We start from the raw sequence: 26,210 nt of genomic DNA on the forward strand, positions 1-26,210 counted from the left end.
CTACACATGGAACACAAATGTTAAAAAGCAAAAGCTTAGGAAACATCCCTTGCACACATCTCCTCTTTTATAACCAGTACAATAAAGTTGGTCGATGAAGTGACAGAACCAACAAATCCATTCTCCACGGATGGCTGACGGCAGCAGAACAAGTCCCTGGCTACGCGCCTCAGCCTACTCTTGGCTGGTTCATTACTATAAGCCATTGACCCACCATCACCAGGTCACACGCTCTAAGTTCTTTTCCCGAACTGGTAATAAAACATGTTGAGCTCTCCATATTCTCTTAGTTATACGGGAAGGCAGAAGATCCAGCAGTTAAGCATTCAGTCTCTGGAGCCAAAGCAACCTGAGTTCAAACTACGCTTGAGCCGCTTGTTGCGCACCACCGGTCAGCGATGGTTTCTGGATACCCTGCCTGCCACCGTCCTGCGCCACCCCCTCACCGCTACCACCACCACCACCACCAAGCCCACGGGTCCCAGGGCTACGCGAGGGCAGCCAGGGGGCTGTGCTCCCTTTACCTCCCCATCTCCTCGGGCACGCGGGCGCCTTGACGTCGAGCGCCCCTCATCCCGTCCGCGGCCGCGACTCTCTGCGCAGCTCACGCCGCCCGCTCGCAGCTTCTACAAAACGCGAAGGCGCCGCCGCCGGGGCCCGCCGGAGTTTTTCCCCCCGACAGGGCGGCACGGAAAGGAAAGGACCGGTTGTTAGCAAACGACTTTCCGTTACCAGGGTAAAGCGCTACCGCCATCTTTATTGAGGTCCACGATGACCTGCGTTGGCCTAAGCAAAAATGAATGAGGAATTCGACAGACTCCAGTCCGCCCGATGCGGCTGAAAACGGAGGCGCAGCCGAGCCGGCACAGGGTGAGGGCTCTGCCGAACAGCACGCGCGCCGGCCGCGGACGGAAGGACGCCGGGGGCGGGGCCGGCGGCCGCCCGGCCCAGCGCTTCCGGCTCCCGCGCCGTACGGAAGCGTATTGGACGCTGCACTCGCGCGCCGTACGGAAGTGTGTTCTGGCGCACCGGAAGCCGCCGGAAGAGAGCGATGGCGGGTTTGACTGCGAGGGACCCTGCGGTGGATCGTTCTCTGCGTTCGGTGTTCGGTGAGAGGAACTCGGTGGAGCCAAGCGTCGGGGAGGGACAGAAGGAGACGGGGAATGACGAGGCATGCCCTCTGCACCTCGTGAATCGCCGCGGGAGCCGGTGAAGGGTCGGGCGTGCAGCCTTACCTGCCTGTCCTGTGGGGCGGCCAGCCTGGTGGACTCGTGGGCAAAGTGATGCTCCTGTAATCCCGAGGTTCCGCAGCCTTTCCACCATGTGGCCGAGGAAGTTAAACTAGCGTTCAGCTTCCATGCGTTTCCCCTTTCGTGAGCTTTAATTATTATCTCGAAGCGAGGGCACATGGCACCTGTCCCGTACTACTTCTCACTCCCTATCCCAGAATACAGATTGTGTGCTGAGGGTATAGATCCTTGTGCCCGCTTCCCGCCCTCTCATAAGGACTTCCATTCTCTGCTTTTTACCCCTAACATTTTAGTTCGTCGATAGCGGTAGCGGCCAGCTGGCATTTTAAGGTGGATTGTCAATAAATGAATGAGTGAGCGACTAAGACTTCGTCAAGGAAATTTTAAAGAGGATCGAATCTATCCTGAGTAACCTTTTCAGCCGAAAAAAATTTTTTTAAAGTACATGTGGTGATTTAAAAGCACCTTTTGGAAGGGACATGACAAAACGGTTCAAAATAATTTTTAAACATCCTCCACTACATTCATGGTCATTCTCCTTTGAGTGTGTGTATGTGTGGAATATGTACATATGAGCCGGTTTTAGAAGTTATAATGTTGATATCTTTAGTTGTTATTGGTAAGACTTGCAGACCTTCAGGTAAATACCAAGCCTAACTATTTATTTTCGCCAAAGTTAAGGAAAATCTAACACTTGTCAGGTCAGTCTGAGAACTGATATTTAGGAGTGCCTACACCTTTTGTATTTAGTCTTAGTGGTTTATTTCTCTTGTAATTAAAGTTAGCAGGCAAGATTGGAATCTTGTCTAAGGGAGTACCACTGAACTGGAACTGGAAAAACAGTATTTTGAGCCAGTTGTTACCTTGTTAATGATATAAGTAGACACGGTGTACTTTCTCACTAAAATCTAGGTTATAAACTCAGAACTAAATATGTTATCTGTTTTCTTCCTTAGTGGGGAACATTCCATATGAGGCTACTGAAGAGCAGTTAAAGGACATCTTTTCTGAGGTTGGACCTGTTGTTAGTTTCAGGTGAGATTCCCTTTTACTACTTGGTGAAAGTTTCTTAAAAATTCCCACAAATTGGGCCTTTAGTAATAGTGGCAAGGTTTTTACTGGTGACTTTACACATGCATTCTTTTTTGTTTGTCTGTAACAGCTTTATGGAGATATAATTCACATACCATACAATTCACATTTAATTTTACTGAAAGACAGATTTTTTTTCGTTTAAAAAATATTTCAGGCAGAGTGATAAGGTTATTTGTCTTACAGTCAAGCAAATCAGAACATGGCAATGTTAGCAGGAACCCTGTGTGTATGTAACATTTGTGCCTGATGCTTGGTTTTGCTCTCCAGATTGGTATATGATAGGGAGACAGGAAAGCCAAAGGGTTATGGCTTCTGTGAATACCAAGACCAAGAGACGGCTCTTAGTGCCATGCGAAACCTGAATGGGCGTGAATTCAGCGGGAGAGCACTTCGAGTGGACAATGCTGCCAGTGAAAAGAACAAAGAAGAACTAAAGAGTGAGTGGAAACAGGCGTATGTAACATGAGTAAAGATGTAACAATGAAGATTTTCCGTTTATGATATGTTTTAGCGTTTGCTGAAACGATTAGCCACACACTTTACTTGACCCACCTGAAGTGCCTGCATTAGGACCTTGTATATCTTTGAGAAACAAGGTAAAATTGACTTTAGAGAGTTGACTGAGACGTCCTTCAGTTGCCAAGAAGTTGATTTCCAGTTAAAGATGAATTCAGGCTCACCAAGCCGTTAGTAGTGTTATCAATGTCATCAGTGTTTGCCATTCCTATAACTGTGTTGCCAGATCTGTAAATATTGGGGCTACTAAGGCATTCTTATGGCTTTTTTCATGAGGTAGTAGATCCAAGAATTCCATTTAGAAATCAGCATCCTTTTCTATTTAAACTGTTTGCTTAATGACTTGTCAAAGGAAATCGATATGCCTTATTCCTAATTTAGGTTAACATTGTCCGCGTATGTGATCCTGGTCCAGCTTTCCTCTGAGAGTGGAAAATACACTCTGTCACTTTCCTCCACAGAAATAGGAGATTTGCAAATCGCTTAATTCTCAGCTCTAGAGAATTTAAAGTTATCAGCAGGTCCTTACAGGAGCCCTGGAAAATAGATACTTGAAATGATTTAGCTCTTTCTTTTGTCTCCTTAACCTTTTTGTACTTTCTTCCTGATCAGGCCTTGGCACTGGTGCCCCTGTCATTGAATCACCCTATGGAGAGACCATCAGTCCTGAGGATGCCCCTGAGTCCATTAGCAAAGCAGTTGCCAGTCTTCCACCAGAGCAGATGTTTGAGCTGATGAAACAAATGAAGGTGGGAGGAGGCATTAGGTTATGAATAAATCAAATCACATTAGATTTTCAAGGAGTTAATAAAGTTAATGAAAATGATTCTCTGAGCTCAAATAGAAGGTGTGCCTATTGATCACCTTTTCTTGCACCTTCAATATTCCATATGTGCACAGTGTATTTCACATTTCCTGCAAAGGGCTTTCCATTTTTGTACACCAACACACCTACACAATCTGGCTGGGGTTTTGTGGCCCATAGACATCAGATGTAAATATTAATTGTGGCTTTTTCCCTAAATGATGGTATTTGAAATGCCTTTTCCTTCTCTTGCCTGCCATGACCAAGATTTTGTGTGCTATGCAAAAACATGATAGCTTAAAAAACCTCTTGAATATTACACTTCTCAGATGAGAATGGCTCGAAATCACTATTAATTTGTAAGTAATAATATTGAATCTGATGATGAATCTGTTTATCTTCTCAGCTCTGTGTTCAGAACAGTCCCCAGGAAGCACGGAACATGTTACTTCAGAACCCTCAACTGGCTTATGCTTTGCTACAAGCACAGGTAGTGATGAGAATTGTGGATCCAGAGATTGCCCTGGTGAGTGTTTCTGGTTCTTTTATGGAAATGCTAGGGTAGACCTTGATTGGGGTAGAAACTACCTGCTTGCTTTGTTAGACAGCTCATGGATTTGTCTTTTCACTTTCTAGAAAATTCTGCATCGCCAGACAAATATCCCAACGCTGATTGCTGGCAACCCTCAGCCAGTCCACAGCACTGGGCCTGGCTCAGGATCCAATGTGTCAATGAACCAGCAGAATCCTCAGGCCCCTCAAGCCCAGTCTTTGGTAGGGCTTTATCCCTTAACATTTGTTCTATCTGTCTTAGAATGTTGTTTTCATTTTAGGAGGATATATTGAAAGAGGAATGGTCAGGAGCCAGAGATGATAATTTCAATTTCCAGGCATAAAAGCAATTTCCAGGTTGCAGAGTACATGGCATCTGAATGAATATAGATTCAGTGCCAAGTCTGTTAAACTAAAAGATCTTTCCTGTATGCCCTTTTTTTAAAGCTGATTTTGTGTATATTGCATGCGTGACACTGTGGTTGGCACTTCCTTATTCCATATACCTTATCTCATTTAATTCTTAGAGCAGTTGTATAAAGTTGGCACTCTTATTCTTACCAATCAAAAAGTAAAGCTCACTTTCTAAGAATGACACAAAACCCTGAAGCTATAAAAAATTGATACATTTGAAAACGGAACAATTTCTGTGTGGAGAAAAAGAAATAAACACCAAAGGCAAATGACAAATTGGGGAAAAGTATTTGCCACACATGTGATGGACAACAGGCTGATTACTTAAGAGCCCTTAAGTTGTGTTCAAGAATGTTTATTGTCACATTATAATAGTGAAAAGTTGGAAACATCCTAAATGTACATCAATGGAAGAATGGAGAAAATGTGGTATATTTATCTAATGAAATACTCTACAACAGTTAAATAAACTACATACGTCACCATGAATGGCTTTCAAAAACATAATTCCGTATAGCAGTTAAGGCAAACTAGGATACATGGTATCAACACAGATAACTCAAAAACACAATACCATGCAGAAGTGAAAATAAGTGAGTGTGGAAGCATTCCCAAAGTATGGGCTATATGTCTGCATATATCCCCAAAACATGTTGAGTGAGTTGCAAAGAATATGTTCAGTATGTAATGATTTACATAAAATTTCAAAACATCTATAAGAATTCTCAAATGCTTGTCTAAGAAGAACGGATGCAATTGGGGAAGACCATACGGGAGATTCCAATTGTATATTTGATTTATTTCCTAAGCTGTATGGTTATTTTATTCTCTATATAATCTGGAATTTTTCATAATAAGCAAGACCTGTAAATTAGTAAGAAAATTACAAATAACTTAGTAGAAAAGTATGCAGTGGACATAGTTCACAACAGTGGAAATGCAAGTATATATTAAATGTGTGAAAAAGTGTTCAACCTCAAAATAAGCTAAATGTAAACAGGAAGTATAATAGGCTACCGTTTTTCGCCTGTCAGATGGGCAGAGGTAAACAACTTGGATGGGTCATACAAAGGATTAGAGCAGAGGTCCACAAACATCTTCAATAAATGGCCAGAAAGTAAATATTTTTGGCTTTGCAGACTGTGGGATCTGTTTTAACTATTCAACTCTGCCGTTGGGATGTGGAATCGGGCAGAGATAATACATAAATAAATGTGTGTGGTTGTGTTAAAATAGAACTTTACTTATGAAACCAGGCAGTGAGCCAGCTTTGGCCCAGGGGCCATAGTTTGCCAACCCCTACTCTGATTCAATAAATACTTTTTCAGAAATAGAAAGGAAATAAACTAAGGCCCCAAGCAATTAACTGGTCCAAAAAGAACACAATTCTAAGTGGCAAATCCAGGATTCGAACCTGGTTCTGTCTGACTTCAGCCTGTTTTCTCTTAACCACCTTACTATACAGTTTCCTCTTTTCTGTTTTAGAATTTTGTATGTTCTCTGAGAGTTAATGTGGTTTTTTTTTATAACTGAGCTTTTATTCTTTATTGATCTCTTTCTATTCCAAGGGACTGCTCAGTTTTCTGGGGAAAACACAGATGAAAATGTAACATTCCCTTTCCCTCCAGGAGCTCTAATGTAGCATTAAAAAACAAACCACGTTTTCCCAAAACCAAAATTATGTCTGAGGACAGGGATGAGAAAAGATTGGTCAAGTAAAAAATTTTTTCATCTTAAAAATGCAGACCACCAGCATTTCCTTTTAAAAAAAAGTCCCAGTCTCCTCTTTTTCTCCTTCCGCAACTTCTGTCCATAGCGTGTTATAAATCTAAAGCTGCATGAGATAACAATACACAAAGGCTATTTGGTGGACTATTTGGGGGTGTCAGTTTACAGAGTTCTTTAAGGTCATAGAGTTTGTATGTTGAGTCTCCACAGAGGCATGTCCATACTCTGGTTTTACTCTGGTTTTTCTCTTGGTCAGGGTGGAATGCACGTCAATGGTGCACCTCCTCTTATGCAGGCTTCTATGCAAGCTGGAGTTCCAACACCAGGGCAAATGCCAGCATCTGTGACAGGACCTGGCCCTGGTGCCTTAGCTCCTGGAGGTACGTTTTATTTAGTCTTCACCATTTTGGTATTTTGCTAAAGTTTTTTTTATAGCAAATGGCATAGTGTAGCCAAATTCTTATGTGATAATGAGATCTTGATATAAAATTAATATACAGCTAAGAAGTATATATCCTAGGTGGAGGAAATAGTTGATTTCTTATATACAAATCCTATACGATAGTCACCCCTATCCACAGTTTCAGTTTCCATGGTTTCAAATTACCCACGGTCAACCATGTCTGAAAATACTAAATGGAAAATTCCGGAAATAAGCAATTCTTAAGATTTAAATTGTGAGCCATTCTGAGTAGTGTGATGAAATCTTGTGCTGTCCCACTCTATCCCACCCAGGACCAGAATTATCCCTTTGTCCAGTGTATCCACACTATATATGCAACCCGCCCGTTAGTCAGTAGCCCTCCCAGGTATCAGATCGATTGTTGCAATATCGTAGTGCTTGTGTTCAAGTAACCCTTTTTTTACTTAATAATGGCCCCAAAGCACAAGAGTAGTGATGCTGGCAATTCGGATATGCTAAAGAGAAGCTGTACTGTGCTGCTTTTAAGTGAAAAGGTGAAAGTTCTCGACTTAATAAGGAAAGGAAAAAATCATATGCTGAGGTTGCTAAGATCTATTACAGTATATTGTTACAGTTGTTCTCTTTTATCGTTAGTTATTGTTAATCTCTTATTATGCGTAATTTATAGATTAAACTTTATTATAGATATGCATGTATAGGAAAAAACATAGTATATATAGGATTCAGTACTATCTGTGGTTTCAGGCATCTACTGGGGGTCTTGGAATGTATCCCCCATGGATAAGGGAGAACTACTCTATCTGATTATAAGAGCAGGGAAAAGGACACCAAAGTGGAAAACTACAGTAAAACTTCCAAATGAATGAGGGGGAGAAACAGAATGAATGGAAACTAGACCAAGCAAGCAAATACAGAGAAAAGGAAATGACATTGTGAAGTAAGTATAAATAAATGTAAAGTAAGGTAGAAGGAATAAAATCTTGTGTGGTCATTCTGTTAAATGTGAATGGACTGAATTCTCCCATTAAAAGCCAGAGACTGTTAGATTAGGTTAAAAAGCACATTTAAAAAACACACAAAATACATAGTTACATTTGTTATTATTTAACAGACATAAAATTGCTTCTCATTAAATAAAATCAGACCAAACAACAAAAGGAGAAAAGAATTTTAAAACCTGTATATTTTCACTGAAAGTGTTTATATATATATATATATATATATGCGCAATTAATAGAGTATTGCTATTACACTTGTGGCTTTTTGTCATTCAAGAATCGTAACTTAAAAAGTTATGAATGAAGTAGCAATTCCTCATGAAACACCTGTATGACACGCAATGTGTATCAACATATAAAGTTTTTTATGCAACAAACTTGCTTCTTTTTAATTTTTCTAATCTGGGTTAGATTGACTACAGTACTACTCATGGAGGATAATTTGAATTGTTCTGTTTTGTAGAGAAATCAGTCTACAAAGCTGAGTTAACAGGGAATAGAAGAGATTTTTAAAGAAATTTCAGCAAACTCATGATTTTCATTTATCCTATAGAGTTATAGTTAAATTGTCTTTCAGTGAAAGAAATGGATTCTGTATTTTATACATTTTTTTTTTGTTTTTGATGAGGAAGATTGGCCCTGAGCTAACATGTGTGCCAGTCTTCCTCTATTTTGTATGTGGGACACCACCATAGCATGGCTTGATGAGTGGTGTCTAGGGCTGCACCCGGGATCCAAACCTGCAAACCCTGGGCTGCCGAAGCAGAGCACATGAACTTAACCACTATGCCACCAGGCCGGCCATATTTTAAACATTTTTGAGTTATAGGTGCCTAACTTACCTTAAAATATTATAAGTCGTAGTGTGGTCCTACTACACATGGCAAATATGCATACATGACGTAGGTGGCTCATTACTTGAGTTGAAAAACACTCAAACTGCTCTATACCTCTTCGGTGAGACAAGTGCAGTGATCATGCACTTGGATATCACAGCAATGTTAAATTGCTATAAAAGATTTTAAGTGTCTGCTCTCCATTTCTGTACTTACATTCTCATGAACTATTAACATACAGTGTGTGAATCAGCATCATCTATGGACCACACTTTGAGTAGCATTGTGCTAGTGGACAAAAGATACAGTAGCCCTCCTTATCTGCGGGGGATCCATTCCAAGACCCCCAGTGGATGCCTGAAACCACAGATAGGACTGAACCCTATATATAATGTTTTCTCCTAAACATACATACTTATGATAAAATTTAATGTATAAATTAGGCACAGTAAGAGATTGACAACAATAACTAAGTAAACAGAACAATTACAACAATATACTGTAGTAAAAGTCATGTGAATGTGGTCTCTCTCAAAATATCTTATTATACTGTACTCATCCTTGTGATGATGTGAGAAGATACAGTATCTATGTGATGAGATGAAGTGAGATAAATGAGGTAGGCATTGTGATGGAGAGTTAGGCTACTGTTGACCTTCCCATGATAGTTAGAAGGAGGATCATCTGCTTATCCACTGCCTGAACACAGTTGACTATGAGTAAGGATAAGGGAAGACTACTCCAAGTAAGGATGTTGAGGAATAAAATACTGGAATCATTAAGCCTGATTAATATATAGAGGGAGCCTGATATCTTTTGACTAGAGAATTCACTTTTTACCCCCCAATGACCGTGGAACAGTAAAAAAAAAAAAATTGACCATGTACTTAGCCATAAAATAAAAACAAATTTAAAAATGTATACATTCTTTAGGCTGCATTCTCTGATTATAAGTCAATAAAATTAAAAATAAATAATTAAAAGGTGACTGAGAAAACCTTTACTTGGAAAATTAAGGAACGTACTCTAGGTAGTCCTTGATTTAAAGAGGAAACAAAAAGAAATTTATAAGTTAGTTAAAAGACAACAAAAAGTAGTACACTCATACAAAAAAGTATAGGAAATAGTGAAAGCAGTTCTTAAAGGAAAATGAATATTCTTAAATGCCTATATTATTAAAAAAGTAACTCTTGAGTACTAGTTTTAAAGAATTAGAAAAATAATTTTTTTAAAAAACAAGATACCAAGGAGAGGGAATTAATAAATATAAAAGTTGAAATTAAGTGTAAAAGAAACAAATAATGGAATTTTCAAGTGATATTTTTTGTGACTTTGTAGCATTTATACTTCTGAAGTTAAAAAACTTTACTATTTTTTTTTAAAGATTGGCACCTGAGCTAACATCTGTTGCCAATCTTCTTTTGTTTTTCCTTCTTCTCCCCAAAGCCCCCTGGTACATAGTTGTATATTCTGGTTGTGAGTGCCTCTGGTTGTGCTGTGTGGGATGCCGCCTCAGCATGGCCTGACGAGCCGTTGACGAGCCGTGCCATGTTCGCGCCCAGGATCCAAACCGGGGAAACCCTGGGCCGCCAAAGCAGAGTGCACGAACCCAGCCACTTAGCCACGGGGCCATCCCCTTTACTAAGATTTTTGAGATACCCTGTACAAAGCTCTTTGACAGTTGATGAAAAGTGGGGACAACTTAGTAAAAAAGTAGGCAAAGAAAATGAGTAGGCACTTCATAGAAGAGCAAATCCAAATGGCACCAAACAAAAGCAAATTTGTTTGTTGTCAGGGGATTGCAAATTAAATAACGAGATTTCACTTTACTTAAAGCCGTCAGACTAGCAAAAGTTGCAAAGAGAGATGACACTATCATCTGAGCTGGGGAAAGTGATATCATAAGTCACTGGTGGAAATGTGGTTTTGCAGCCTTTTAAGAAAGTAGACTCACATTAAAAATTTATATGCACTTTGACCCACCAGTTCCACTTCTGGGAAGCTAGCCCATACAAATAAAAGCCCTGTTATATGACAGTGTATAAAATGAGAAATTATGCCCATGAATCCTCCAGCCACTGCTTTCCTCAGATCCTAAATCTTTATATTGTTTTGGTTTGTGGTCTGAATTAGTCATAGAATGTTATGGCTAGAAGAGAACTTTGAAATCATTTAGACATGTGGCCTTCAAACTTGAGTGTACATTAGAATCACCAGAAAAATTGGGGTACCGGCCTGGTGGCATAGTGGTTAAGTTCTTGCGCTCTGCTTCGGTGGCCTGGGGTTCACAGGTTCAGATCCCTGGCGTGGACTGAGCACCACTCGTCAAGCCACACTGTGGTGGCATTCCACATAAAATAGAGGAAGATTGGCACAGATGTTAGCTCAGCGACAGTCTTCCTCACAAACAAAAAAGAATCACCTGAAGGGCTTATTAAAACACTGATTGCTGGGCCCCACCCCCAGACTTTCTAATTCAGCAGGTCTGAGGTAGGGCCCTTTGAATTTGCAGTTCTGACAAGTCCCTGCTGGTGCTGACGCTGCTGGTCTGGAGACCACATTCTGAGGACCACTGGCCTAGACCAACTAGTTCACTTTACAGATGAGGAAGCCTGGGACTATGTTAATTTTATCAAAGCACTTGTTCAAAATCACAGTTGTGTAGTAGCAGGGGTAGGGGTAGCGCAGGTTCAGCTTCTTAATCCATGACTCTTTGGTGCCTGGGATGTTAAATGGAGTAAGGGAATGTGACATGTACATGATATTTTAGGTGTTAATGAACTACAAACAGTTCGCTTGTCTTTTCTCCCCACTCATAGCATATATTGTTCCTTTGAGGAAAGAGAATTATTTCTGTATGGGAAGGACCACACAAGGACTTGTGGTACATGATTATAGTCTTTATATAGCAGTCATTGTACCCTGACTAGTTAGAGCAGACCAGTGGTTTTCAACCCTGTTAGACGCAATGGCCTCTTTTCAGAACGGATATTTTGCAGTGACTCTTTACTATCCTGAAATGAAATGCACAGATGATATAACTTATTTAACATGATTTCCCAAAAAAATTAGTATAATCAAAAAAATTAGTATAATGCCTAACTATAATATAAAGGAGAAGTAAAAGGAAATTATGATAAAAATATTTTTTAATATGCAAGTGTTCAGGCACAACTACACTAGAAAACAAAAGGTGGCAGGCAGATGCTTGCACCTATACCATGAATGTAAAAGCTACAGATGTAGACAGATACGAGTATATTGTTTTAGCAACTCAAATACCATAAGGACTGTTGACGTTGGTGATGTGATTTTCTGAAATGGTGAAAACTCTTGGTAAAGTTCTTAACAAAACAAAATACATTACCCATAGTTTACTCAGTAATTGCATTTCTGGAAAATTTAGTGTGTGTGTGTGTATATATATATATACACACATATATATTTATATGTGTGTGTGTGTATATATAAACAAGGCACAGAACCTTTTTGTTTACAAATAAAACAGACTTAGGTTCTAAGTTCAGATGACTATAAACAGGTTTTCATTTGTGTGAATGTTTAGCTGTTCAGTGAGACATTTAAAAGTTTTGCAAGACAGAGTAATGCTTGATTTTGTGGGACTGTCTCATACATGGGAGGACATCCAGTATCCCTGTTAGCTTCTCATTAAATGCCAGCCGTGCTCCCACAAATCCTTGTCACAAGCAGAACAGTATACCCACACATTTACAAAATGCCCTGGGAACAGTACTGCCTCCTATGAGAGGGGTTACGTGAGTAAGTGCCATTGTTATCCCGTATTCCAGAAGAATTTCCTGCCAAGGTTTTGGTAACCAATGAGATTAAGTATTCTTATTTGACTCACTTTCTGCCACTGAAGCCTAAAGTATACTAACAAACTCCATCTTCTATGTAACTGCATTGTTTAGTGGTAGTTATGATCTTTGTAGGTTTCTGCTTGTGGGGCAGAAAGAAGAAATTTGTTAACTCAGCCACTGCTCTAATTTTTTTCCCCTGTCCTAATTTGTGTTTTTCTTTCCTGCCCTTTATCTTATAGGAGGAATGCAGGCCCAAGTTGGAATGCCAGGAAGTGGACCAGTGTCCATGGAGCGGGGACAAGGTAAATAACTAGTAATGTCTGATTAATGTGAACTAGACTTGGAAATGTTCTATGTCTGCACTGTCTAATATGGCAGCCACTACCTCATGTGGCTCTTTGAATATTAAATTAATTAAAATTAAAATAAATTGAAATCAGGTAAAATCTAAAATTCAGGTCCTCATTCACAGTAGCCACATTCCAAGTGCTCAGTAGCCACATGGGGGTAGTGGATACCATACAGGATACTGCAGATATAGAACATTTCCATCACTGCAGAAAATTCTATTGGACAACACTAATCTAGACTTTCCATCTAGTGATTCAGAGCCTAGCTCTACAAGAATTGATAACAAAGCAATTGGATCCTTTGTTTCTATTTAATTTATATCACCTTTTCCTGATTGTCTGATGATTCTGCTGACAAGTTCTCTACCTCTACGGGTATCTGTTGATTAAGAAATTTTAATAATAAGCATATAATATGTGTCTGGGTATGTAGACGACTAAATTTAAACCGCAGAGGAAACTCGGAGGGGATTTATTTTTCTATGTTCCTGGAGTTGGAAGAAAAAGAAAATGGCAGTGGTTCAGTTGAAAACGATGTTAGGAGGAGAGAGAGAGTGAGAAAACGGAAGAAACTAACAGTAAAACTGAATGCCTACTGTAGGCCAGGCACTTTAATTTTCGTAAACAACCTTGTGAGTTAGGTGGCAGCACTGAACTATTTTCAGGTAAAGAGATGGAAGCTCAAGAGTTTTAAGTTACTCGAGGGGGACAAGGTAAGTAAATACTAATATGTGAGTAACGTGGACTGGACGTGGTGCTCTCATCTTCTCTTCCTGCTAGAAAGTGGCAGAGCTAAGATTCTGAAGTCTCTGACTCCAAAATCTGTCCTCTTTCTGTCAATCCATACTGCCTCTCTTAACTTCTAAAAATACTCAAGTGTCTTCTGTTCTCATTCATTGCGTCCTTGTGATGAGAGAGAACTGCTTTGCAGGAGCATAGAGAAGCTTAAGTTACTCCTTAGAATACGGCCTTTAAGTGAAACCCATTTTTTTTAAAGCAAAATATTAAGATATAGGCCTGAGGTATAGTACTATGCTCCTGGTCTATGGTTTGTACACTGGGGTTGATTGCTGAAGTAATGGAACTAATAATCTTGTCAGATGATTGACAGTGGGACAAGCTCTTGGCCAAATACCTCATCTGAGCCCCCTATGCTTTTGTGCTATTGTGCCCCACCCCCTCAGCCACTATCAGTAGATCATGTATGTACCCCAAAGTATTTTTGCATAGTGAGAAGAAATTGGGGTTTCAGTCATTCTTTTACAAAACTCTCCACAAGCCATCAATCAATCAAGCTTTGGCTGTTTAATACATACTTCCGCAAGTCATCTGCCTTCCTGCTAGTTATCTTCACGTTTCTAGTCAAAAGTTAACAAAGGGAAATGACTCAAGTTTTAAAAGTATATCAAAGATGTCTTCATGAAGAGACAAAGTGAGATGAGGGTTTTTTCAGTTTTCCTTCAGTAACCAGCAGAAGAAGTGAGAATCTTTCCATTTGTACCCTGTTTGTCTTTCTTTTCCTGGACTCCGTGCCGCTTTTGTACGTTTGTAATGGTGAAAGGAGACAGTGAGATGCTTAAGAAGATACTTCCTCTTGCCTTCTGCCGCCTGTGTTGAACGTTGGTGCCCTTGTCATCCCGTTAGTTTTTGTTTGCTGTTGTCATGATGTTTGTTTATTATCAAAGACTTGCAGTGGAGTATTTCTTGAGGAGTGATACTCTTTCATTGTCTAAAGTTCGTTCACTACATTTCCCCATTTGATGCTTTTTGATAGCAGAAATTTTTGTGCTTTAAAATATGGCAAAGGTGCTACCACCCTATTTCTCTTATGGGCCTCTCCAGAATAAATCTTGCCTTCCAGGTTCAGTACAATTTCTTTCATTTTTTGTTTATGAAAATGTGTTTATGTTCTGTGCATAACTAGAGATTCAGAACCATCCTTTTTATATTGTTTCCTTTTTTTTAATGGTATTATAAGGAGATTTAGGGGGAATCGTAGTAGCAGAGATGAAAATTGAAAGTGGCTGGTTATTCCTGCCCAAACAAAACCAGTGACCCACAGGTTTCACCTTAGGAAATCTCATCAAAGTGGAACAGTTTCAGATCCCAAAGAAGCTGTAATATAGTTTAGGAAGATTTTGTTGCCTGGGGCAAACTAATGTACTCTTGGCTTTTTAACTTATATGTGTAAATCTCCAGTGTCTGTATGTGTGCTTCCGCTTGTGTGTGCAAGCTATTTTAAGCGTCTGCTCTTTCTCCTTTTGAACTTACTGCTCACCTAGGAACCCTACAGCACTCGCCCGTGGGACCCGCCGGGCCTGCATCAATTGAGCGAGTTCAAGGTACCCATTGTATCTACGGGTTTCCTTTTGCTTGTGGTGTTCAGGGTGGGACGTTGAGAGGACAACGGCTGCTTGGCAGTCATCCTCACGTTCAGAACCCAAAAGGGTAGTGTTTTGGGTTTTTGTTATTTAATTTTTCCTGTTGGGGCCACAAGCCTAAGATTGACCTCTTCACACAGGGCAGAGAACATGGATGATATGGGCATCTGTCCGAGGCTGTACTCCCTCCCTACTGGTGTCAGGAGGCTTGGATGGAATAGCAGTCTGTAAGGAGACAGCGGGTTCTTGCACAGCCATGGCAGTGTTCACATATGCCAAGACCCTACCTCTCTTTTGTGACTCTGGTCCTTGAACTAAGATTGATTATAAAGAAAACCAGGAGCATAAGTTTCTTCAGGTTGCAGTGCTAGTCCTTGGCAGGTTGCTCCCCAGTTTGCTCTTTATATAATTCCATCCATACCTCTGACATGGCACAGATTCTGCCTACACCCTGCTTCTGTTCTTGAGCTGCAAGAGGAGTCTGCTGTGGTGAGGTTTCACCCACTCTAAGGTGTCTGAATTATGTTGTCAGTGGTATATCGAGTCGTTTCTGGTTTCCTTATGTGTCCTTCACAGCAGTAACTCCCTGTTTGCTTCCCTGTCAGTGCCGATGCAAGACCCCAGAGCAGCGATGCAGCGTGGGCCCTTGCCTGCCAACGTCCCAACTCCTCGGGGTCTGTTAGGAGACGCTCCGAATGACCCACGTGGAGGCACTTTACTTTCTGTGACTGGAGAAGTGGAACCTAGGTAAGCATTAACCTAGAAGGGGAAGACTGGAGGACTCAGAATTTCCCCTTGCTTTGAGAACAGTCTTTTCATACCAGTTTACCTACTTCAGAAGGTAAATGAATATTCATGGCCGCTGTCCAACACTAAGCACTTCTCTTTGGGCAGAACTGTGTAGTTGAGTATGTCATTTTGAACTAACCATGGCTACTCCGTCTTCAGAAATTGGAAATTCTATCACACATACCTGAACAGGAAAAACTTATATTGCTTACTGGTAGTAGTAATATTAATAATAGCAATAATAAAATAATAATAATAATTGGTATTAATGGGGATTATGCCTCTGACTCTGCTCTGAGTGCTTTACCTAGATCATCTCATTAAATCCACACAACAACCCTGTGATAGTGATACTAATATCAGTCCCATTTTACAGATGAAGAAACTGAGGCATAGAGAAGTTAAGTAAATGTACCCAAGATCACAGCTAATGAGTGATAGAGCCTAGATTTGAGCCCATACAGTGGCTCATGTTCTTAAGCACTATGCTGCATACTCATTATATATAATGGATATCTGTTAATTCCTCCTTAATTATGAATGCCCCAACCAAATATGAAATTCTAGAATACATGGATTTACATCTCCATAGCTTTTCTTCAACCTGTTTGGTGTTATTCTTTTAGCATTCATAGACTGATGTTTGCATTAGTTCTTTGTCTGCCTTTTACTTTCTGATCTTCTGGTTGAGACTTTTTTCTTGTTGTTTTGTTCTGTTTTAAAATATAACATTTTTCTTCATCTCTAGAGGTTACCTGGGACCACCTCATCAGGGTCCACCCATGCACCATGTCCCTGGCCATGACAGCCGTGGCCCACCCCCACATGAGATGAGGGGAGGGCCATTAGCCGAGCCCAGACCTCTAATGGCAGAACCAAGAGGACCCATGCTAGATCAGAGGGGTCCACCCTTGGATGGCAGAGGTAAGGGGAGACCATGTCACAAGGCTGACTCGTAGTTGTGGGCTGATGATAAACCCAACTGTCTTAGGCTCTAATCTGGGATAAAGAATACTGGGGAAATAGGGTTGGCAAGCATTTTTAAGGTATATCTGAAATTCTGAGAGATTGGGGAGGAGAAAGCAGTCTCATGTAGCTTTAGGGAGATGTGACTAGAGGAATAGATTTCTTTCTTTCTTTGTTGGTTCTTCTTGCAGTAAAGGCGAGTAGCTACACAATGGTTTTCTTGCAACTTTCTTTATAGGTGGAAGAGATCCCCGAGGCATGGATGCACGAGGGATGGAGGCACGAGCCATGGAGGCAAGAGGATTAGATGCCAGAGGTTTGGAGGCCCGTGCAATGGAAGCCCGCGCAATGGAGGCCCGTGCAATGGAGGCCCGTGCAATGGAGGCCCGTGCAATGGAAGTCAGAGGGATGGAGGCCAGAAGCATGGATACAAGGGGCCCAGTGCCTGGCCCTAGAGGCCCTATACCTAGTGGAATTCAGGGTCCCAGTCCAATTAACATGGGGGCAGTTGGACCCCAGGGATCCAGACAGGTATGTGTAACACTTCTTGATCTGATTAGTAATCTTGATCTATGCAGGAATTGATTACTCAGCCTGATTATTACTGCTTTCTGATTTGGGCTATTTCTCAGCTTGTTAGGGAAAATTAGAATCTTCCTTTTCATTTCTCTGCCCCTTAGAGTGGTGATTTTCTGGCCACAAGGATTGTAGTCCAAAAGAGCAACCTTGTCCCACAATTTCAGGAGTTCTTCCATTCAGAGCAGAGCTCCTGGAAATTTAGGAGCTAGAGAGTATATCAGTAGAACCTAGGCATGGATCGTTTAAAAAACCTCCCCCAAATGATTCTAATGCACAGCCCTAAGAACCCCTGCGTTAGAGCATATAAAGAGCTATTAGTGGACATTTAGATAATCTTAGCTTTGCGGAAACCTATTTTAATTTACTTCCATCACACAGCCTAAGTCAACAGTGGAGTATGACAGGCAGCTTACAGATGCTCACCTTAAAACCTGCGGAACTGAACTCTTATCTCTTCTTTCTCTTTATTTGGCTCTCTCCAGCTGTGTTTATATGGTGGTCTATGATTGTCTGTGCATCGTCATTTCCTCCCTCTTCACCCCCAGTTGTTTGTGGGGAGGTGGCATGTGTGTATCTCCCCTGAGGTTTTATATGCCAGCACCTTCATCTCCCTCTAGCCCCTCTACCTTCCTTTTTTCTGTGTCTTCCTTCCTCTTCTCTGTACTTCTCTTTCTCTTACCTCTTCCATATGTTTATGTGTCTTGCTCCCCATCTGTGTGTGTATGTGTGTGTGTGTGTGTGTGTGTGTGTATGAGAGAGAGTGAGAGAATGTCAGCTGGAATGGAATATGGCAGTCATCCAATTCTCTCATTTTATAGGTTTGGAAACTGAGGCCCAGGAATTCAGGTGACTTGCCCAAATTTATACAACTAAAAAGTGGCAGTGCAAGGAATAGAATCCACTATTTTTCCCACTCTACTACTCTGTCCTGGTCTCTGCACGTTATGTATGTGTATATGTGTGTCTACCTCCCCCTCTTTAATATGAATTAGGAATATGTTGTTTTCTGGTATGTGTAGAAGAAAACCGTTTTCTATTGTTTTTCAAGTTATGCTTAAAAAAAACTTGTTCACGGGCCTTGTGTTTATTGTGCCCTCTGTGGTCAGTAACCTCATAATAAAAATGTTTTTTATGCATTCATTCAGTCATTCAGCAAGTATTCATTGAGCACCTATGATGCACCAGACAGACTGTAGGTACTGGGGATCTAGCAGGGTGAGCAAAACGAAGTCCCTGCCCCCAGGGGGCTTGGATTCTAATTGGGGAGACAGACAACAAATAACTATACGATGTGCTTATATAATTCTGTCAATGAATCTATGGAGAAAGAAGTTGAAAATAATGGTTGGAAGACAATTTCTGGATAATGTCCTGTTCCTTTATCTCTGCTAGCGCTTGAACTCATTACTCTGTAATATTAGGTTTATATAGTTTTCATTAGTAGATTCTGTAAAGTTAATTAGATCTGAGGTGGAGAAAATAAAAATTTTATCTTCAAACCTTTTTAAAATTGTTTAAATTAATATGTTCACTTATAAATAAAAGTATAAAATACATTCACTCACATATAAAAGACATATAATAAGAACCTCACTTCCACCCCTGAACCATCTCCCTATGACCCCCATCTCCTATAGATAATCGCTTTCATTAGATTTTTTAATGTATCTTTCTAACAAATAAGAATACATATTCTTATTTTTTCAGTATTTTCCCCCCTTTCATTGTTTTGCACCTTGTTTTTTTATAGAACAGTATATCCTTAATTCATCATGTTAAATGAGGTTTTAAAATTAGCTCGATTCTACCCTCCTGGAAATTTTTTGGTAAAAGGCTTAGCATCACTAGGGTGATTATATAACTTATCATCCAAACAGGGACACATTTGAGAGTCAGAGTGCTGTTAGTAATTACTAACAAAAGCATAAACAGGGACTGTCATAGGCAAAGTTGGATATGTGAGATCACCTATATTATTACCTGTCTGCCTAGAACAGACACTCCTTGGAAACTGTAAATGGCCATTATTGAATGGTTAGATCCCATTATAGTACCTCAAATTAGTATCTACTGAAGCTTCAAAAAGGTTATTCTCCTAGATGTTTCAGATCCCTGACAGATCATTATGGTTCAGACTGGTGTCTGGATTCAGTATTGATAAAGACAGAGAGCAGTAATATTCTATCAGTCTATACAAGGATGTACTAATGCTTTACCTCTCTAGTGTCTCTGGGAATTAGTTAATGCATGTAAGTAAATGTTCCAGATAAAGAACTATCCTACCAAGTTTTTAAACTATTTGAATGAAGAATATTTTATAAAATGTGTTATGCTTCCTTCCCATCTTAAACAGGATACAAAAAATGATGTTAATCGTTATTGTTTACTCAGAGTCATCGTTACGTGTACCCATTATTGTATATGCTATCATAGAAAGCATAGTTAGCTCCTGTTTTGGTTTCTGGTCTCCTCCACCATCAGGCGGTCACCTGACTCTTCACATTGCTGTCATGATATCTGCTTTTAACAGTTTATCCACATTTTTTTTGTTTTGCTGATTCTAATCTGCTGGGGAAGCAGGTAACAAGTTTGTTAACAATTTGTCTTTAATAAGAGTACCTAAGCTCTGGATGAATGCCTGAGTGTGATCATAACTCCAGCAGAGGGACCTTGTAACAGTTATTCTAGGTGCTTGGAGGCCTTTTCCTTGTGTTCGGGTAGTCTTTCAAAAGATTGAACTCACCAAAGATCTTAAATACCAATAAGTGTGATATAACTGTACTTTATTCTTTTAACTCGGGTCAGTCCTGTTTCTTGGTCTGTATTTAGCAGAAAGCATCTGCTGCCTATTCTCTATGGAAAGTTATAAAAAGCAAATGTTGGGCTAATAGCAGTCTTTTCCCCAGAGGCCTTCCCAGCTCCTTTCTGCCTCTGCCGTTAGCATCGTTTCTGCCTTACTTGTGGGATAGGGCCCTTGGGATGAAGGCGATGTCCCTGTGAATGTAGCTTCCCCAGTGGACCAGCATACATTATCTCTAGGATCTGTCAGCTTTCGTTTCTGTTTCCACTGAACACTAGCTTCCAGGATGCTCTGTTTTCTCTGTGCTTATGTGGCTGGATTTTGCTTGATTTGATGATATCCAGTTGTGCTGTGTGGTATTTGTGGATGATGCTGGAGCTGTTGTAAGCAAGTGTGTCTAACTTGCTAGATGATCTCTGGCTAAACCCTGCCTTCTGCCCTTGCTAACAGTAGGAAATGATCTTCAGAATCATTAATTTGCTTTTTTTACTCATATCCATAATCAGATCATATTTTTTCACATTGCTGTTACTGGATTCTGGTTACCTATATGAGAAGTTCTGAAAATCTCTCCTTATCTCTCTTTGTGCACATAGGTCCCAGTCATGCAGGGAGCAGCCATGCAAGGAGCAAGCATTCAGGGTGGAGGCCAGCCTGGTGGCTTTAGTCCTGGCCAGAACCAAGTCACTCCACAGGACCATGAGAAAGTAAGCAATGCTGTCTGTCTCCATATGCACAAATCTTTTGGATTCCTCTCTTCACAGTTACCATGTGGAGGTCCTGGATCTTAAGAGTCTGTTTGGAAGTGATGTTTGCTCTTAGAACTCTTTATGATCTTTTTTGATGAGGAAGATTGGCCCTGAGCTAACATCTGTGCCAGTCTTCCTCTATTTTATGTGGGATGCCACCACAGCATGGCTTGACAAGCAGTGTTAGGTCCACACCTGGGATCTGAACCTGTGAACCCCAAGCAGAGCGAATGAACTTAACCACTATGCCACTGGACCAGCTCCTGGCTCTTTATGATCTTGTTACCTGAAAATCTGTGGGCCTGGTCCTAAAATTCTTAAATGGATGTATGTAAATGGCAGCTTATCTTACATTTCAGACTCATCTGCCAATAGCAGTTTGTGCAGGCCAGATTGATCTGAAAATCCAAATGCCTTTCTTCCTCCCCTTTCTACCTTATCCCCAAAAACATAGCAGGTTCCCCGCGAGTATATCTTTCTGTTTCTATATTTGACCATTGTGGGGAGCTCATGTCTGATAGAAAGGCTAAAACTTGTGAAAAGGAGAGACTTTCAAAACAGGATTAAATACTGAAGACTTCCTGGGGCTCACAGATAGCATCTTAGTCTGCAAGAACCTTGGGTTCATGAAAGTGTCTGTCTTGAGTCTTCTAATCTTAGATATTTTTCAACTTGTGCTTTTCATTGTGCCTTTTCTCACCAGCTGGTTTTGGGTTTTAGCTTGGTTTGACTTTTTTTTTTTTTGGGCCTGCTGTTTTCTGTGTGTGAAATATCCATCCTTTTTGAACAAAAGCTGTTGGTGTTTTTTTAGCTGCCATCATTAAAACTCACTACCTTCTTTTTCTCTGCGCAGGCTGCTTTGATCATGCAGGTTCTTCAACTGACTGCAGACCAGATCGCCATGCTGCCTCCTGAGCAAAGGCAGAGTATCCTGATCTTAAAGGAACAGATACAGAAATCCACTGGAGCACCTTGAAAGGTGAGCAGACTTGCCCCGCCTAAGTTGGACGAGCTCCTCGTGCATTCGGGGTATATACTCTCAACCTGAACTGCCAGGACTCCTGATCTCAAGACTCTAAGGCCTGCACTCCTCTTGGCTAGGCTCTTCACCCTTCCGTAGGTCTGCCCCCGTCAGGATAGAGGAAGGCCACAGGGCGTTCGTTCAGGTGTTGAATTGATTATCATCTTTTTTATACATTTTTTGAAGAAGAAGATGATTAGCGCTGAGCTAACATCTGCCGCCAATCCTCCTTTTTTTGCTGAGGAAGATTGGCTCTGAGCTAACATCCGTGCCAATCTTCCTCTATTTTATATGTGGGACGCCTGCCACAGCATGGCTTGACAAGCGGTGCATAGGTCCGCACTCAGGATCCAAACCAGTGAACCCTGGGCCACCAAAGCAGACCATGCAAACTTAATGGCCGTGCCACCAGGCTGGCCCCAATTGTCATCTTTTTTAACCTTTCTTTCCTCATAGCAAAAGTAACATGATCAATTTAACAAAACTAATCAAATACAGAAATGTAGAAAGTTCAGGGTAAAAAGCTCTGCTTTCTTAATCTCATTCCCCAGGCATAACCTCTAAATACAGTTTGGTGTGTATCCTTCTGGAATCAGTTGTGTTACTTTATTCCAAACTGTCCCATCAAGATGGAGAAAATACAAAGCATTTCAATAAATTGTTCTAAGTATTTTAGTTTCCAGTATTTATTTTATATCGAATATTTTGAGGTTAAACTATTATGGTACACAGGTCAAGGTAGTGAATGTCTGCTGTCACCGTCAGTCCCTGTAAATTCTGGAGGTTGCTGTATGCTGCTGCCCTCATTTTTCTTCTTTATCATTCAGGTAAAAAGGATCGTAATCGTGTGACCTAACTTGATTATGTGTATTTGTGTTTCTTTTTAAAATTTTTCCGCAATATCTGGTATTTCATAAACAATTCTGTTTTCTAAAAACAGTTTAAAATTTATGTTGTCCCAGTGTCAGCTAGACTATCACATTTTGACTTTCTACTCTTTCCCCCATCTGTATTATAATTCCCATCCATATATCATCATATAATAGTGAACTCATTTACACTAATTAGTAATCTTTACTAAATATAGTATTTTAATCCATATTTGTAATATCATTAAAACATCCAAACTGGAAATAGGCATCATACCTGTATTTAGACTTTAAGTGACTGACCGTGATGGGAAGCCGTCATAGAAGGGTGGCTGGGTAACCTTCAGTGTGATCAGTACTTGAACTTTTTAGTCCAGGCACCCCAGGCATTCTATTTTCTTCAGTAAAAGCGTAGGCTACTGTTATTTTCAGAGGAATAGATAAAAACTATTCCTCTCTTTTACTTTTTCTAACTTATTTATGCTAGGAAAGGCATTCCCTACAATGTGAGGAAATTATTTCATTTGGATAGTGAAGGTAGAAATCCTTCTGAAAGTTCTTTGATTATGTATTCTCTTATGACATATTTCAAAGCCTTACACATAAGCCACAGGGCAAGGTTTTTTGGTTTTTTTACCTTTTATTTTGAAGTAATTATAAACTCACAGGAAGTTAGACAAATAGCACAAAAAGCATCCTGTACTGTTCCTCCAGCTTCCCTCAATGATAACATCTTGAGAAGCTGCTGTACAATACCTTTTTGGTTTGTAGTACAAAAACCAAGAGATTGACATTGGTATAGTACTGTTAGCTAGACTACAGACCTTGCTCAGTTTTCACCATTTGTTTTAAACGTACATTAATATGTGTGTGTGTTGTGTGCATGTAGTTCTAGGCAATTTTATGTAGGTAAGGTTTTAATGTGTATTTGCTGGTATTTGTGCATACTGTAAGCAAAAGGTTGGTATTGCGTCCATCCTATACCTTGCCAGTTATGATTCATCTGTGCTATCACTGACGGGCTTATACCGTTACCATAAGATAAGTAGTTTTCAACCAGAGGCCATTTTGCCCACTACTGGACATTTGGAAATGTCTGGAGACATTTTTCGTTGTCATAAGTTTAGGGAGTACAGTGTGCTACTGGCATTCAGTGGGTAGAAACTAGAGATGCTGCCAAACATCCTGTAATGCACAGGACATCCTCCATAACAAAGAATTTTCTGGCACACAAATGTTGGTAGTGCTGAGGTTGAGAAACCCTGCTGTAAGGGATGATTATTCTGGGGAGACAGGAGGCAGACACCTTAGGAGTCCATCCCTGGTGACTTGCTCTTATGCATAGCCTCCTTCCTCCAGCCTTTGAATTTTTTTCCTGATGTCGAGGAATTTTGTCTCCACTTCTAATGGCTCTCTCCCAACTTTTCCTTACAGGTTGACAAAAATACCTGGCAACAAATCTGGAAATTAATTCCATCATGTGGTTGAAATATTGCAAAAAGATGACTTCTGCATCCTGACCCTTGAATGACTCAAACTGGTGCCAGGTGGAGGACTCCCATCACCTCTCAGAACAAAATCAGTCCATTCTGTCATCTTAGTTTGTATATTTTCTGTGACTTGAAATAAACTTTGAACACAATTTTAGTATACTGCAAATTGATATACATGACCTTTTTGCTTTTAAAAAGCTGAGCACCAAGGGTGAAACCTTAGATGTGTTTTCTACCCTTACCGCAGTATTGTACTTTAATATATTGCCGTAGCTGTTTTTCCTTTTAAGTTAACCGTTTATTCCTCTTTGATATTTGAGAATTTCTCAGAAGCAGTGTTTTCTGGAACTTAGTTTTTGCTTAGTTTGCTTCCAGCAGGCATAATAAGATTTGCCCTTTGAGAACTTGCTAGAACTTCTGAGTCTACTGGGAGAAAATAGCACCTGCTTAGAGCTATAAAATGGTTAGAAGCCCAACAAAGCAGAGAGCCTAGCAGAGCAGTGTAATTTAGTTTAGAAAAATCCAAATATCAAAATGCATTTTTACGTCAGTAGCAGGTCTATTCATGTGCATAGTTCGGAATTAAAGACAAAGATGTAGTGGCACTGGTTCGAGTGTGTCAACAAAATAAGACTGTTGACCTTTACCTATCTGTTCTAAAATTCTTCAGTCTGGATAGTCAACTTTAAAAGGTAAAAAAGCCACTAATTTTTCGCATGTTCAAGATGAAATAAAAACGGAACAGAAATCAAATGAGCAAAATACATTTCATCCTATCTTCTAGATTTCACTAACCTGTAGCTCTACCCTGTAACCAAATTTATTCTGGGAAGTTAAAGGAGAAAACCCTAAGACTTTTACATTCTTCTCATTTATTTGAAGAGGACCAAATGCAGAGCACAGTCAGATTGCCCATTAGGCCTGCCCCTGTTTGCTTCCTTGCAGATAGGTATGAACATAATTAGTGCCACGAGCTCTAACCTATGGCTCTTCCAGCCTAGTATTCTCTCTCATGGTGGCGTTAAGGAGGAACATGTTTTCCCTCCATCAGGCCAGCCTCAAGAGGTTAAGAGGTGCCTTAATAATTAGTAAAGTTCCACTGGAACTACTCTTGAGCCTATTTATATTCTCAGAATCCTATCCTCTGGGTTAGGATTATGGTCAAGTGAATTAAAAGCCTTCCATAGGCTTAGAGAATGTAATAGCATATTGCTTACATGTCAAGCGAAAGAATGCAAAGATAATCATTTTTATGAGAGACATTGAAATTGAGGGATTTTCTATTCTGATACATAAACATTTACAAAATTGGCTGAATAAGATACTTCATATTGCGTCCTAGGAAGAAAAACATGCTCAAAACAGCTGAGGAGCTTTCTGGGTATCCTGCTCATCCCCAGTTCAGGCATGGATGTTGATCATGGATAGGATTTATTATTATCATTACCTTTTTTGCTTGCTTCCATGAATATTCTAGCCCACGATATGTTGATTTTAGCAGCAGTCAGCCATATCTTGAAGTGTCAATACATTTAGACATTGAGACCAAGAGTGAAACCTTTCTCATTAGGAACTTATCATAAGTTTCAAGGAACACTAAGATTCCAAATCAAAGTCGTCGAAGATCAAATTATCATTTGGTCAGCAGTTGTCTAACAGGAACCATACTGTCAAGGTTCCATTGTGCATTTTCCTAAAACCTTATTAAATTTAATTTAGGTAGCTAAAATCCGGGAAATTGGCAACAGCAGGGTATCCCAATCTATTCCTATGG

General features: G+C 40.2%; 1 protein-coding gene across 4 annotated transcripts; it reads left to right on the forward strand.

Annotated features, from left to right (window-relative positions):
* The first annotated feature begins 967 nt into the window (after window positions 1–967).
* On the forward strand, window positions 968–24,602 carry CSTF2 (cleavage stimulation factor subunit 2). 4 transcript variants are annotated; one of them, XM_044764316.2, is made up of 15 exons: window positions 969–1,109; window positions 2,207–2,285; window positions 2,613–2,782; window positions 3,474–3,610; window positions 4,073–4,192; window positions 4,303–4,440; window positions 6,617–6,740; window positions 12,679–12,741; window positions 15,072–15,131; window positions 15,776–15,917; window positions 16,708–16,883; window positions 17,164–17,456; window positions 20,901–21,011; window positions 21,907–22,032; window positions 24,378–24,602. In XM_044764316.2, exons 1-14 carry the CDS (start codon window positions 1,052–1,054, stop codon window positions 22,027–22,029), a joined length of 1,794 nt encoding a protein of 597 aa, XP_044620251.1. In that variant the 5' UTR covers window positions 969–1,051; the 3' UTR covers window positions 22,030–22,032; window positions 24,378–24,602. The 4 variants fall into 4 exon arrangements, with proteins under 4 accessions (XP_070359209.1, XP_070359210.1, XP_044620251.1 ...); XM_044764317.2 differs by lacking the exon at window positions 15,072–15,131 and having other exon boundaries at window positions 970–1,109; XM_070503108.1 differs by lacking the exons at window positions 20,901–21,011; window positions 21,907–22,032; window positions 24,378–24,602 and adding an exon at window positions 18,323–18,591 and having other exon boundaries at window positions 968–1,109.
* Window positions 24,603–26,210: the final 1,608 nt, after the last annotated feature.

This window comes from Equus asinus, chromosome X, assembly GCF_041296235.1.
Source record: "Equus asinus isolate D_3611 breed Donkey chromosome X, EquAss-T2T_v2, whole genome shotgun sequence".
Lineage (NCBI taxonomy): Eukaryota > Metazoa > Chordata > Mammalia > Perissodactyla > Equidae > Equus > Equus asinus.

What these genes read in the sequence shown, in the direction of transcription:
- CSTF2 (XM_044764316.2), top strand. Translation starts at nt 1,052, where the DNA reads ATGGCGGGTTTGACTGCGAGGGACCCTGCGGTGGATCGTTCTCTGCGT. An exon ending in CCCCTCAAGCCCAGTCTTTG is followed by an intron (nt 4,441 to 6,616) that starts GTAGGGCTTTAT and finishes TCTCTTGGTCAG; the next exon opens with GGTGGAATGCACGTCAATGG. An exon ending in CTCCACAGGACCATGAGAAA is followed by an intron (nt 21,012 to 21,906) that starts GTAAGCAATGCT and finishes TTCTCTGCGCAG; the next exon opens with GCTGCTTTGATCATGCAGGT.